This window comes from Drosophila kikkawai, unplaced genomic scaffold, assembly GCF_030179895.1.
Source record: "Drosophila kikkawai strain 14028-0561.14 unplaced genomic scaffold, DkikHiC1v2 scaffold_186, whole genome shotgun sequence".
NCBI classification, from domain to species: Eukaryota; Metazoa; Arthropoda; class Insecta; order Diptera; family Drosophilidae; genus Drosophila; species Drosophila kikkawai.
Genome location: NW_027222522.1, coordinates 245,443 through 260,417, shown reverse-complemented (window position 1 = coordinate 260,417; position 14,975 = coordinate 245,443). Strand labels below are relative to the sequence as shown.

General features: G+C 44.8%; 2 protein-coding genes across 2 annotated transcripts; both read right to left on the bottom strand.

Annotated features, from left to right (window-relative positions):
• Window positions 1-2,200: 2,200 nt before the first annotated feature.
• Window positions 2,201-3,259, bottom strand: LOC121502335 (uncharacterized). The gene has a single exon (XM_041775564.2). The coding sequence runs from the start codon at window positions 3,257-3,259 to the stop codon at window positions 2,201-2,203; it is 1,059 nt and encodes a 352-aa protein (XP_041631498.2).
• Window positions 3,260-7,179: 3,920 nt separating this feature from the next.
• LOC121502334 (uncharacterized) lies at window positions 7,180-12,501 on the bottom strand. The gene is made up of 4 exons (XM_041775563.2): window positions 10,287-12,501; window positions 9,517-9,881; window positions 9,106-9,435; window positions 7,180-8,703 (listed from the first exon to the last, which is right to left on the bottom strand). Exons 1-4 carry the CDS (start codon window positions 12,499-12,501, stop codon window positions 7,180-7,182), a joined length of 4,434 nt encoding a protein of 1,477 aa, XP_041631497.2.
• Window positions 12,502-14,975: the final 2,474 nt, after the last annotated feature.

Below are 14,975 nucleotides of genomic sequence, written 5' to 3'. Positions count from 1 at the left end.
TCCGCTGCCGACTCCTGGCGAATACGCCGCCGCCGCTGCCCGACGGAAAGAAGAGGAGCAACACTCGGCCCGTAATCGACCACCGACGCCGAGTGCCCCGGTCCATGGACGACCTCTTCGGGGATTCACCGGACCAGGACGGCGCGGAGTTGCCGAAGAGATCATCGGGCCGGGCCCCAGATATGCTGCGCTGCAGCCGAGGTGTCAGCCATTGGTCCCGCTGCGAGTTGCCACTACACTGCCGCGTCCACTACTGTAATATTAACATCAGTTTCCTCCAGAAATAAGTAGGCAGGTTCTCGAGTGGGTTTTCATTGATTATTATTTTATTTATTCTTCAGATTAGGTTTGGTCAATGTTACATTCAGTTTCTTGGTTTGGAACTCTCATTTATGTGTGTCTTAATCAATATGGATTTAAAGCTAGGGAAGTCTAAGTCCCTTAGCTGCGCTGCCAACAGCGGCAGCAGAGAGTCATGTATATATTCTTAAATATTCTTAAATACATAGCTATGCTCTTTTGAACTGAGCGCGGAGGTATATGCACATACATACATGTGGTCCGCTCGTGTAGCATTTATGCTGACACTTGCATTCTTTGTGAGCGGCCAATATATACATAAGTGGGTAGTTCATATTTCGTCCACTTGATGTTTATGATATAAACATTGCAACTTAGTGTTACAGTGTGTACCCGCTAAGTATAGTGGGTACTCAATATATGTGCATAATACATCTCCCTCCTTTAGAAAATAACGTAATATAGTGAAGTTATTTTATAGTTGTATATATATGTATATATAAAATTTTTTTTTCAGTTTTTTTAAATTTTTAAATTTTTTCTCTTTTTTTTTTTTGTTTAATTTTTTTTTTTTTTTATTAATTTTTTTTTTTTTTTTTTTTTTTTTTACCTTATGTATTATGATTTTAATAGTATTTATGCTATGTATGGCCATACGTGAAATATAAAAAGAACTAAAATGGTTATGAAATAAATGGTTTTAATCTATCCTTGTGAACTACTTGTGATTTATTTCTAATATTTGTTATGGTTATGTTATCGTTAACTCCTATTGATTCTACCTTATACGGACCTGTATATTTAAAGTCTAACTTATGACCAGTTTCATTTTTTAATAAAACCTGGTCTCCTATTTTTAATTCAAAGTCTAAACTATTTTTGTCGTACCTATGTTTTTGTTTTTGTTTATTAATGTCTAGCATTATTCTAGCTCTCTTGTATGCCTGCTCCAATCTAAATTTAGATTCCTTAGCATAGTCTTCTATATTATATAATGGGTCTATTCTATCTATGCTATTAAAGTGTTTTGGCAAATTTGAAGATTTACCAAAAACTAACTCATATGGACAATAATCATGTGCCATAGAGGGAGTTGTATTGAAACAATATACGAAGTATTGTAGCCATGTATCCCAATCTGTTTTATCGACCGAGATATATGAGCGTATGAACTCTGTGGCTTCGTTCCACTGTTCCGACGGTCTGGTGATGGTGTGCAGTAGAAGTTATGTTTTTGATATTTAGGTATTTACATAAGTCTTCAATTATCGAATTTTTATATTCCGTTCCCATGTCCGTAATGAACGTCTTCATTGGACCGTACTTGAGAATAAAATTTTCGAATATAGCTTTCGCTACTGTGTTTGCACTTTTATTATGTATGGGTATTGCTACCAAATACTTAGTCAAATCGCATATTAATGTTACTGCGTATTCATTTCCATTATTAGATTTTGGTAGTGGACCTATTGTATCCACAATTACCCTATCGAAAGCTCTTTGCGGAGTTTCTGTTATTGTTAACGGGGTTGTTGAGCTATTGAGCTTTTTCAATAGCTGTCGAATTGTCCAATTTCTTTTTGACCCAAAAAATACGCACTTGTTTTAAAACGTTATAAATTATATGCAATATTTATTAAGCCACGAAGTTTTCTATCAATTATCAGCGCAGGCCAGCCGAATTGCCGCTGCGGATATTTATGACCCGAAATGGTCCGAAACTGGTTATAGGCAAATATTTAAGCTGATCGTTTTCAGGCGTAGGTGAAGACAAACGGAGACGAACTGACAAAAGAATTTCTGCTGCAGTTAGCGGACGGCCAAGGGCAGCTATGCAAATAGAGCGAGAGAGTGATAAAGTTTATGTTATGCAGAAGGCAGGAGGAGAGGTAAAGCTTTGCTACGCAGAGCAAATGTATTGTTGTTGTTTAGCCGCTGGGTCATCAGGTGCGGGCTGCATAACCAGACATTCTCCCCCCGTTGGAAGACAAGGGCTTTCAACTTCATCCTGCTTCGGCAGCACACACAGCTTAGCAACTGCGCGATTGATGAGGCCAGTGGCGGTCTTCAGCACAGCGACTCGAGCCACATTGTCGGATCCAGCGACGAGGTTGACCACTCGAGCTAGTGGCCACTTGAGGGAGGGCAGGTTTTCGTCCTTAACCAGAACGACATCACCGAGTTGAACATCCGTCTTCTGTGTGCGCCACTTGGAGCGCTGCTGAAGGAGCGTCAGGTACTCTTGTTTCCAGCGGGACCAGAACAGTTGCTGGTAAAACGAAATTTTCTGCCAGCGATCCAACCGATTGAGGTTCAAATTAGTGTAGTCAGGCTCAGGAAACAAGGCCAGAGGAGCAGTACCCAAGAAGTGCGCCGGTGTCAACACATCAAGATCGCCAGGGTGTTCTGAAAGTGAGACTAAAGGACGAGAATTAATGATTGCCGCGATGTGGCAAACGAGAGTGCGCAGGTCATCAGCGGGCAGTATCGCAGGTCCAACAGATCGGTAGAAGTGGTACTTCGCAGTCTTCACAGCCGCCTCCCATAGACCTCCAAAGTGGGGTGAGCGAGGAGGAATAAATCGCCATTCGATACTGTCAGTCAAGCAGAATTCATCTATTGCGGTTTGGTGGCTGGCATTCAGGAACAATCGCTTTAGATCAGCCAACTCGTTCTTAGCGCCTACAAAATTAGTCGCATTGTCCGACCATATGCGGGCAGGCTTGCCACGAATCAATATAAAGCGCCTCAATGCGCTAAGAAACGCTGAAGTGGAGAGATCCTGGACCAGCTCGAGGTGCACAGCCTTTGTGGAAAAGCAGATAAAAATGCAGACGTAGCACTTGATGGGTGCCTTATTCCGAACTTCCGACTTGTGATAGAAAGGGCCACAAAAATCCAGTCCAGTCACCTGGAAGGCGTAAGATGCGCTGACGCGGTCCTCCGGAAGATCCGCCATAATGTGGCCAGCAACATGTGGCTTGGCCCGAAAACAAATTATGCATTTGCTCACAGCACTCGCAACCGTCTTGCGGCCACCAATTGGCCAAAACTGCTGCCGGATTGAAGCGAGCAGGGAGCGAGGTCCAGAGTGTAGGTTGCGCCGATGAAAATGCAGGATTATTGCGCGGGTTACAGGATGCTGACGAGGTAATATCAGTGGATGGCGTGCCTCATAGTCCAGAGCAGAGTTTTTCAGTCGACCGCCAACACGTAAAAGCCCAAGTTCGTCGATAATGGGCGAGAGCGATGCGATGGAGCTGGAGGCCTTTATTGGCCGTCCTCGAAGCAGGCAATGATACTCGTCATTAAGATGAACCCTCTGAATGGAGCGAATGAGCATTTGGGTGCCACAGCGAACATGTTCCGAAGTGAGACCTGGTTGCCTGATACGATGGCGAAACTTGTAGATGTAGCCGAAGACATGCTTTAATTTTTCCCACGAGTTGAAGAATTTGCAGTACAAGGATACATCAGCAGCTGCCGAGATGCCAACCAAAGCAATCCTTTTAAGGTCAGGAAGAGTCTTCACTGCAAGGCAGGACTCTGGCCATTGAGATTTTTCCTTTTGAAGATAGTCAGGTCCATGAGCCCATAGGTTAGAAGCTACCAGTTCACTGGGAAGAGCACCTCTTGACAGGATATCTGCTGGATTGCAGCTCGTAGGGACGTAGCGCCATTCCATTCCAATTGTAGTAGACTGAATTAAAGAGATTCGGTTAGCAGTAAATATTTGAAAACGTGACGACTCATCTCTAATCCAGGACAAAACAACTGCAGAATCCGACCAGCAGTAGTAGGAGCACGAGAATAGCCCCATTTGTTGTACTTCTTGAATGAGTTGAGCCAGCAGCACGGCAGCAGACAACTCCAGCTTAGGGACCGTGAGAGTCTTCAGTGGCGCCACACGAGATTTAGCGCAGAGGAGATGGGCAATCCTTCGGTCATCCTCCATGGACACGACGTAAATGCAGCCTCCGTATGCGTCAATACTGGCATCACTGAATCCGTGGACTTCGATCACGTTGTTTGGGTTCAGTGCTAGTCGAGGAAACTGGAGCTTTTGCGTCTCACAAATATTGGCCGACAAACTTAGCCACGATGAATTAAGCGCTGCAGGCAAGCTTTCGTCCCAGTCGAGTCTCTCTCTCCAGATCTTCTGTAAAAATATTTTGGCTTTAGTAATTACAGGACAAATAAGACCTAGAGGATCATAAAAGCAAGCGATCGTAGACAAGACTGAGCGCTTGGTTGGTTTGGCAATAATTTTCATTGGCGATGTGGAGAACAGCAAAACGTCCGACGACGAATCCCAAGCAAGTCCAAGCGTTTTTGTAATGTCGCTGCCATCGTCGAACTTCAAGAATGAATCCCTTTCGGCCTCTGGGATTTGCTGCAGCAAAGCAGGATCGTTTGAGCACCATTTTCTCAACTTGAAATTGCCCCTTTCGAGAAGTCCAGTGGTCTGCCGCATGATCTCCAAGACGTCTTGTGTCGAGTTGCCTCCTGTGATGAGATCATCCACGTAGAAGTCTCGCAAAAGTATTTTGGCGCCAAGGGGAAACGATGCCTTCTCATCTTCTGCCAACTGATGCATGGCTCGAACTGACAGAAACGAGGCAGGTTTAGTTCCATAGGTGACAGTGTCCAGCCTATAAACACGAATTTCCTCTTGCCGTGAATCACGCCACAAAATGCACTGCAAGTAACTATCCGGCTCAGCAATCCGAACGCATCTATACATTTTGCAAATATCGCCGGTTAGGGCGACAGGAAATGTGCGAAACTGCAACAATGTGTTGAACAATCTCGGCTGCAAGGTGGGCCCTGCCATGAGCAACTCATTCAATGAGTATCCAGACGATGATTTGGCAGACCCATCAAAGACAACACGCAGCTTCGTAGTTGTGCTATCCTCTTTAATGACGCAGTGATGCGGCAAATAAAACTTGCATAAATTCCGTGAGTCTAAATCCACAAGAGACATATGAGTCAGATCGAGGTACTCACGAATAAATGCCGAGTACTGAGCTTTGAGATGAGGATGACGATCCAGTTTGTTCTCCAGGTTAACGAAACGACGATAAGCTTGTTGATATGAATCTCCCAGGATTTCAACACTATGCTTGGTTGGCAGGCGAACCGAGTATTCTCCTGACGGCAGCCGAGTAAAGTTGGCGTTGAAATGAGCTTCACAATCGAGTTCCTCTTTGGTACGTTGAGATCCAGACTCTCCAACGTTTTCAACTTCCCAAAACTTCCGCACAACGCTCTCCAGACGAGCGTCATCTCCGACTAACGTCCCTGCAGTAGCTTGGACCGCCAAGGCCGCTGACTGGCGTGGCGCTGATCCTCCGCCAGTGACAACCCATCCCAATCGAGTTTTTTGCAACAACGGGAGCCCATCAGACAACTTAATTTGGCCAACGCATAGCAGCTCAAAGAATAGACTTGCTCCAATTAATAAGTCAATTCTTTGTGATCTGAAGAACTGTGGATCGGCCAGGCGAATGTTGGAAGGTATGTTCCAGTCCTCTGGGCTGACGGTGAAGCTAGGCTGGTCGTCCGTGATGGCAGGCGCAACCAAAGCCGAGATACTGGAGACGAAATCTGAAGCTTGAGACTTTAGAGTAATATTTACCGAAAAACCATCCGAGCAAAATTTAGAGTCTCCAAGTCCAGATACAGTGGCCGTGGATTTGACTTTCGGCAACTGAAGCGAGTGTGCGAGGCGAGAAGTAATGATATGCAACTGAGATCCCGAGTCGAGCAAGGCGCGGCAAGGAACCCACGAACCAGAGCGATTTTGCACACTGATGACCTGGTCTCCTATTTTTAATTCAAAGTCTAAACTATTTTTGTCGTACCTATGTTTTTGTTTTTGTTTATTAATGTCTAGCATTATTCTAGCTCTCTTGTATGCCTGCTCCAATCTAAATTTAGATTCCTTAGCATAGTCTTCTATATTATATAATGGGTCTATTCTATCTATGCTATTAAAGTGTTTTGGCAAATTTGAAGATTTACCAAAAACTAACTCATATGGACAATAATCATGTGCCATAGAGGGAGTTGTATTGAAACAATATACGAAGTATTGTAGCCATGTATCCCAATCTGTTTTATCGACCGAGATATATGAGCGTATGAACTCTGTGGCTTCGTTCCACTGTTCCGACGGTCTGGTGATGGTGTGCAGTAGAAGTTATGTTTTTGATATTTAGGTATTTACATAAGTCTTCAATTATCGAATTTTTATATTCCGTTCCCATGTCCGTAATGAACGTCTTCATTGGACCGTACTTGAGAATAAAATTTTCGAATATAGCTTTCGCTACTGTGTTTGCACTTTTATTATGTATGGGTATTGCTACCAAATACTTAGTCAAATCGCATATTAATGTTACTGCGTATTCATTTCCATTATTAGATTTTGGTAGTGGACCTATTGTATCCACAATTACCCTATCGAAAGCTCTTTGCGGAGTTTCTGTTATTGTTAACGGGGTTGTTGAGCTATTGAGCTTTTTCAATAGCTGTCGAATTGTCCAATTTCTTTTTGACCCAAAAAATACGCACTTGTTTTAAAACGTTATAAATTATATGCAATATTTATTAAGCCACGAAGTTTTCTATCAATTATCAGCGCAGGCCAGCCGAATTGCCGCTGCGGATATTTATGACCCGAAATGGTCCGAAACTGGTTATAGGCAAATATTTAAGCTGATCGTTTTCAGGCGTAGGTGAAGACAAACGGAGACGAACTGACAAAAGAATTTCTGCTGCAGTTAGCGGACGGCCAAGGGCAGCTATGCAAATAGAGCGAGAGAGTGATAAAGTTTATGTTATGCAGAAGGCAGGAGGAGAGGTAAAGCTTTGCTACGCAGAGCAAATGTATTGTTGTTGTTTAGCCGCTGGGTCATCAGGTGCGGGCTGCATAACCAGACATTCTCCCCCCGTTGGAAGACAAGGGCTTTCAACTTCATCCTGCTTCGGCAGCACACACAGCTTAGCAACTGCGCGATTGATGAGGCCAGTGGCGGTCTTCAGCACAGCGACTCGAGCCACATTGTCGGATCCAGCGACGAGGTTGACCACTCGAGCTAGTGGCCACTTGAGGGAGGGCAGGTTTTCGTCCTTAACCAGAACGACATCACCGAGTTGAACATCCGTCTTCTGTGTGCGCCACTTGGAGCGCTGCTGAAGGAGCGTCAGGTACTCTTGTTTCCAGCGGGACCAGAACAGTTGCTGGTAAAACGAAATTTTCTGCCAGCGATCCAACCGATTGAGGTTCAAATTAGTGTAGTCAGGCTCAGGAAACAAGGCCAGAGGAGCAGTACCCAAGAAGTGCGCCGGTGTCAACACATCAAGATCGCCAGGGTGTTCTGAAAGTGAGACTAAAGGACGAGAATTAATGATTGCCGCGATGTGGCAAACGAGAGTGCGCAGGTCATCAGCGGGCAGTATCGCAGGTCCAACAGATCGGTAGAAGTGGTACTTCGCAGTCTTCACAGCCTCCCATAGACCTCCAAAGTGGGGTGAGCGAGGAGGAATAAATCGCCATTCGATACTGTCAGTCAAGCAGAAATCATCTATTGCGGTTTGGTGGCTGGCATTCAGGAACAATCGCTTTAGATCAGCCAACTCGTTCTTAGCGCCTACAAAATTAGTCGCATTGTCCGACCATATGCGGGCAGGCTTGCCACGAATCAATATAAAGCGCCTCAATGCGCTAAGAAACGCTGAAGTGGAGAGATCCTGGACCAGCTCGAGGTGCACAGCCTTTGTGGAAAAGCAGATAAAAATGCAGACGTAGCACTTGATGGGTGCCTTATTCCGAACTTCCGACTTGTGATAGAAAGGGCCACAAAAATCCAGTCCAGTCACCTGGAAGGCGTAAGATGCGCTGACGCGGTCCTCCGGAAGATCCGCCATAATGTGGCCAGCAACATGTGGCTTGGCCCGAAAACAAATTATGCATTTGCTCACAGCACTCGCAACCGTCTTGCGGCCACCAATTGGCCAAAACTGCTGCCGGATTGAAGCGAGCAGGGAGCGAGGTCCAGAGTGTAGGTTGCGCCGATGAAAATGCAGGATTATTGCGCGGGTTACAGGATGCTGACGAGGTAATATCAGTGGATGGCGTGCCTCATAGTCCAGAGCAGAGTTTTTCAGTCGACCGCCAACACGTAAAAGCCCAAGTTCGTCGATAATGGGCGAGAGCGATGCGATGGAGCTGGAGGCCTTTATTGGCCGTCCTCGAAGCAGGCAATGATACTCGTCATTAAGATGAACCCTCTGAATGGAGCGAATGAGCATTTGGGTGCCACAGCGAACATGTTCCGAAGTGAGACCTGGTTGCCTGATACGATGGCGAAACTTGTAGATGTAGCCGAAGACATGCTTTAATTTTTCCCACGAGTTGAAGAATTTGCAGTACAAGGATACATCAGCAGCTGCCGAGATGCCAACCAAAGCAATCCTTTTAAGGTCAGGAAGAGTCTTCACTGCAAGGCAGGACTCTGGCCATTGAGATTTTTCCTTTTGAAGATAGTCAGGTCCATGAGCCCATAGGTTAGAAGCTACCAGTTCACTGGGAAGAGCACCTCTTGACAGGATATCTGCTGGATTGCAGCTCGTAGGGACGTAGCGCCATTCCATTCCAATTGTAGTAGACTGAATTAAAGAGATTCGGTTAGCAGTAAATATTTGAAAACGTGACGACTCATCTCTAATCCAGGACAAAACAACTGCAGAATCCGACCAGCAGTAGTAGGAGCACGAGAATAGCCCCATTTGTTGTACTTCTTGAATGAGTTGAGCCAGCAGCACGGCAGCAGACAACTCCAGCTTAGGGACCGTGAGAGTCTTCAGTGGCGCCACACGAGATTTAGCGCAGAGGAGATGGGCAATCCTTCGGTCATCCTCCATGGACACGACGTAAATGCAGCCTCCGTATGCGTCAATACTGGCATCACTGAATCCGTGGACTTCGATCACGTTGTTTGGGTTCAGTGCTAGTCGAGGAAACTGGAGCTTTTGCGTCTCACAAATATTGGCCGACAAACTTAGCCACGATGAATTAAGCGCTGCAGGCAAGCTTTCGTCCCAGTCGAGTCTCTCTCTCCAGATCTTCTGTAAAAATATTTTGGCTTTAGTAATTACAGGACAAATAAGACCTAGAGGATCATAAAAGCAAGCGATCGTAGACAAGACTGAGCGCTTGGTTGGTTTGGCAATAATTTTCATTGGCGATGTGGAGAACAGCAAAACGTCCGACGACGAATCCCAAGCAAGTCCAAGCGTTTTTGTAATGTCGCTGCCATCGTCGAACTTCAAGAATGAATCCCTTTCGGCCTCTGGGATTTGCTGCAGCAAAGCAGGATCGTTTGAGCACCATTTTCTCAACTTGAAATTGCCCCTTTCGAGAAGTCCAGTGGTCTGCCGCATGATCTCCAAGACGTCTTGTGTCGAGTTGCCTCCTGTGATGAGATCACCCACGTAGAAGTCTCGCAAAAGTATTTTGGCGCCAAGGGGAAACGATGCCTTCTCATCTTCTGCCAACTGATGCATGGCTCGAACTGACAGAAACGAGGCAGGTTTAGTTCCATAGGTGACAGTGTCCAGCCTATAAACACGAATTTCCTCTTGCCGTGAATCACGCCACAAAATGCACTGCAAGTAACTATCCGGCTCAGCAATCCGAACGCATCTATACATTTTGCAAATATCGCCGGTTAGGGCGACAGGAAATGTGCGAAACTGCAACAATGTGTTGAACAATCTCGGCTGCAAGGTGGGCCCTGCCATGAGCAACTCATTCAATGAGTATCCAGACGATGATTTGGCAGACCCATCAAAGACAACACGCAGCTTCGTAGTTGTGCTATCCTCTTTAATGACGCAGTGATGCGGCAAATAAAACTTGCATAAATTCCGTGAGTCTAAATCCACAAGAGACATATGAGTCAGATCGAGGTACTCACGAATAAATGCCGAGTACTGAGCTTTGAGATGAGGATGACGATCCAGTTTGTTCTCCAGGTTAACGAAACGACGATAAGCTTGTTGATATGAATCTCCCAGGATTTCAACACTATGCTTGGTTGGCAGGCGAACCGAGTATTCTCCTGACGGCAGCCGAGTAAAGTTGGCGTTGAAATGAGCTTCACAATCGAGTTCCTCTTTGGTACGTTGAGATCCAGACTCTCCAACGTTTTCAACTTCCCAAAACTTCCGCACAACGCTCTCCAGACGAGCGTCATCTCCGACTAACGTCCCTGCAGTAGCTTGGACCGCCAAGGCCGCTGACTGGCGTGGCGCTGATCCTCCGCCAGTGACAACCCATCCCAATCGAGTTTTTTGCAACAACGGGAGCCCATCAGACAACTTCATTTGGCCAACGCATAGCAGCTCAAAGAATAGACTTGCTCCAATTAATAAGTCAATTCTTTGTGATCTGAAGAACTGTGGATCGGCCAGGCGAATGTTGGAAGGTATGTTCCAGTCCTCTGGGCTGACGGTGAAGCTAGGCTGGTCGTCCGTGATGGCAGGCGCAACCAAAGCCGAGATACTGGAGACGAAATCTGAAGCTTGAGACTTTAGAGTAATATTTACCGAAAAACCATCCGAGCAAAATTTAGAGTCTCCAAGTCCAGATACAGTGGCCGTGGATTTGACTTTCGGCAACTGAAGCGAGTGTGCGAGGCGAGAAGTAATGATATGCAACTGAGATCCCGAGTCGAGCAAGGCGCGGCAAGGAACCCACGAACCAGAGCGATTTTGCACACTGATGACTGCAGTGGCAAGCAAAACACAATCCGTATCAAGATTCTGAGCGACTAAAGCAGCGGATTGCGATGACGACGAAGCGAGCGAGAAGTTTGACGATACATTTGGAACAGCATTTGACGACGATGGCACGTTAGGTGGAGCAGGTTGTGGGGGCTCTGTTACAGGCGGTGCGGGAAAGTGTAGAAGGCTATGATGCTTAGATCCACATGCTCGACAGGAGCCCGAACTACAATTCCTCAATTGATGTCCAGATTTGAGGCAGTTTAGGCATAAGGCTAGCCGTTTAGCTTCACGCAGACGAGCTTGAGGAGAAAGGCTGGAGAATTGAGCGCAATTATAAATGCCATGATTTGCACCCTGGCACATAACGCACAATCTGGTCGAGGCTGTGATGCTAGTGGCGACAAACGAACTTCTCCCATGACTGCTGAACCTCCTGGGCCTTGAAGCTTGCGAATTGCCACCATTGGATAAAGCAGCATGCTCCACATTCTCCAGTTTCTGGCATCGCTTCTCCAGAAATTTAGTAAATTCTGCGCAGGTGGGTATTTTGTCCAGAGAGGCAGACTCTTCCCATTTAGCCTGGGTAGTCGGGTCAACTTTTTGCAGCAGCGTATGAACAAGAATGCAACCAGCGATCTCCTCCAAGGTTCCCAAACTCTGAAGCGCTCGAAGATTGGCATTGAGCTTATCGGAGAGCTCACGCAGCTTCACAGCTGATGCACTTTCCACCTTTGACAAACCAAAAATATCTGTTATGTGAGCCTGAAAAATAAGGCGTTTATTATTGAAGCGATTGTCAAGTAATTCCAGCGCTACTCCATAGTTAGAGTCAGTGATCTCCAGCGAACGAACGGCATCTAAAGCTGGACCTTTCAGGCATGATTTCAGGTGCTGCAGCTTCTCAATTGGAGCAAGATCACTATTCCTATCAATAATTGTCAGGAACATTGAAATAAAATCGGCATACTCAGTGTAGCCGCCGCTGAAGGTTGGCAACTTAAGCTCAGGAAGGCACGATCTTCTTGGAGCAGGCGCAGCGGCCTCCATGGCCACCTCTGGATGCATGGTTGAACACGGAACTCCTTGGAATTTGCGCTTTCCCAGCTCTTGCAGCACCACCGATCTCATGGAGAACACCAAATCCTCAAAGTCGTCCCGCGCTTTGCTGCCAATTTCCTCATAATCGAGTTCCTCCAACGAATCATGAGCCAATGAGAAAGAGGCTTCGGTTTTATTTATAAGCTCAAGTTTCAGGGTGAGCTCCTCCTCAGGAACGGCCTTAACCCTATCGGCAGTAAGGCCAGAAGCAATTTTTTGAGCATGGGCAGCTATCGCGTTTGCCCTACGCTTAAAGAGCGTAACTCGATTGGGCGGCGAAAACTGAGGAGTTTCTGGGGTCGACATTTTATTTTATTAGCTCACAATATAAACTGCAGCCAACAGTTTGACATGCACTGCAGATTTTTCTTTGTACCGCAATGATGCCCGCACACAAGCGAACGTATTTTGTCAGAGTTACTGCACAAAATAGGCGGGAAGCGAATTCGAATAGCTGTTACCGACGGCAAATGAACAGCAAGCAGGAGAACGAGAGCAAAGAGTACACGCAAAAGTACCGGTGCATATATGTGTATGTATGTATGTACGTTTGCCTAGCGCGGCGCGGCAAAGTACAGCCACAAGCAATGCACTAAACGAAATTGTTTACGCGCTTGGCACAATTATTAAACCGAAATGTTTAATGTTTTTACTAGCCAAGATCACGTCGGGGTCACCAAATGTTGAGCTATTGAGCTTTTTCAATAGCTGTCGAATTGTCCAATTTCTTTTTGACCCAAAAAATACGCACTTGTTTTAAAACGTTATAAATTATATGCAATATTTATTAAGCCACGAAGTTTTCTATCAATTATCAGCGCAGGCCAGCCGAATTGCCGCTGCGGATATTTATGACCCGAAATGGTCCGAAACTGGTTATAGGCAAATATTTAAGCTGATCGTTTTCAGGCGTAGGTGAAGACAAACGGAGACGAACTGACAAAAGAATTTCTGCTGCAGTTAGCGGACGGCCAAGGGCAGCTATGCAAATAGAGCGAGAGAGTGATAAAGTTTATGTTATGCAGAAGGCAGGAGGAGAGGTAAAGCTTTGCTACGCAGAGCAAATGTATTGTTGTTGTTTAGCCGCTGGGTCATCAGGTGCGGGCTGCATAACCAGACAGGGGTCTTGGTATTTTTAGTCGTTTTGGACTTTTGGCATTTTGGACATTTCCTTATGTACTCTTTTATGTCTTTGGACATATTTTTCCAGTAGTAGTGTCTCTGGACCTTGGCCAAGGTTTTTGTAATGCCTGTGTGACCTCCTTGGATTGGATCATCATGGAATGTAGACAGTATAGCTTCTTGTTCTTTTTTATTGTTTATTTTGGTCACCGGGTTGAGTAGCGCTACTCTCAATAATTTCAATAGTTTATTGCCCATTATCTTAAAATTATCAATTGAAACTAGTTCAAAGATATTTTCCCACAGTGCCACCTTGAGTTGGCTGATTTTGTTAATACCGGCCTGCTTTTCAAGCCTTTGGAAGAATTGACCTAGGCAAAGGTTCCATTAGTATACAAATCGCTAACATCATAACTTGCTGTAATTTTCTTTCCGTGTTTGAATAAACACATGTTATTATTTACATGCAAGGTCACTACTTTACGTACTTCGTCATTATTAATGACTTCATATACGTTGGGCTTTGAAGCTTTTTCTTCAGATTGCCTAGGCAATTCTGTTTGTTGATTTCCTGCGCAGGATTTCTGTCTACTTTGATTTCTAGTAGTGACTTTATGTATAGATCCAGTGATATTCTGTAATTCCTTGATGGTTATCCTCGATAACGCATCAGCTACATAATTGTCTTTTCCCTTTAAATACTCGACTGTAAAGTCGTATTCTTCTAGTTCGAGCCTCATACGTGTAAGTTTAGAGCTTGGATTAGTCATTGAAAATAAATATGTAAGGGGTCTGTGATCCGTTTTAATTACGAAATGTTTTCCATAAATATACGGTCGAAAATGTAATATTGCCCAATGAATTGCAGCTAATTCCTGCTCAGTAGTTACTTTCACCTTTAGTGAATGCTCTTGATGCGTATGCAATGGGAAGTTGGAGACCATCATGGTTTTGAGTTAAAACCGCTCCACATGCTTGCTTACTTGCATCTGTTATTATGCAAAATTCTTTTGTGAAATCTGGATATTGTAACAAGGTAGGTTCCATAAGTTTTGTTTTTAGATACTGAAATGCATCTTCACAATCATCTGTCCATTTAAAAGGAACATTCTTTTTACATAATCTTGTTATGTGCCGTGAATAGTCGGCGAAATTTTTTATAAAACGTATGTAATAGTTACAGAACGCGACGAAACGTCTAGCACTGTCCGCGTCGTGCGGGACTGGGTAATTCTTGATGACGTCATATTTCTTGTCATCTGGAAGTATTCCTTTATCTGTGCATTTATGACCTAGAAAAGTCACTTCATGCATAAAAAATGAACATTTTTCTGGATGTAACTTTAGGTTGTATTTCCTGCATTTCTCAAAAACATCTGTTAAGTTCTTAAGCATATGTTTTTCGGAACAACCTATTACTATTAAGTCATCCATGTAAAGGAATGATTGAGAAGGTTCTAGTCCAGAGAATGCAATAGTCATCATTCTCTGAAACGAATTTGGAGCTATTTTTAATCCGAAAGGTAATCGCGTGAATCGATATGAGCCATTGCTCGTTGAAAAAGACGTTATATCTCTTGAAATTTTTTCTAGTTCAATTTGATGGAATCCTGACATTAAGTCAAGGCATGAAAAGTATTTAGCTCGACCTAGTTGAT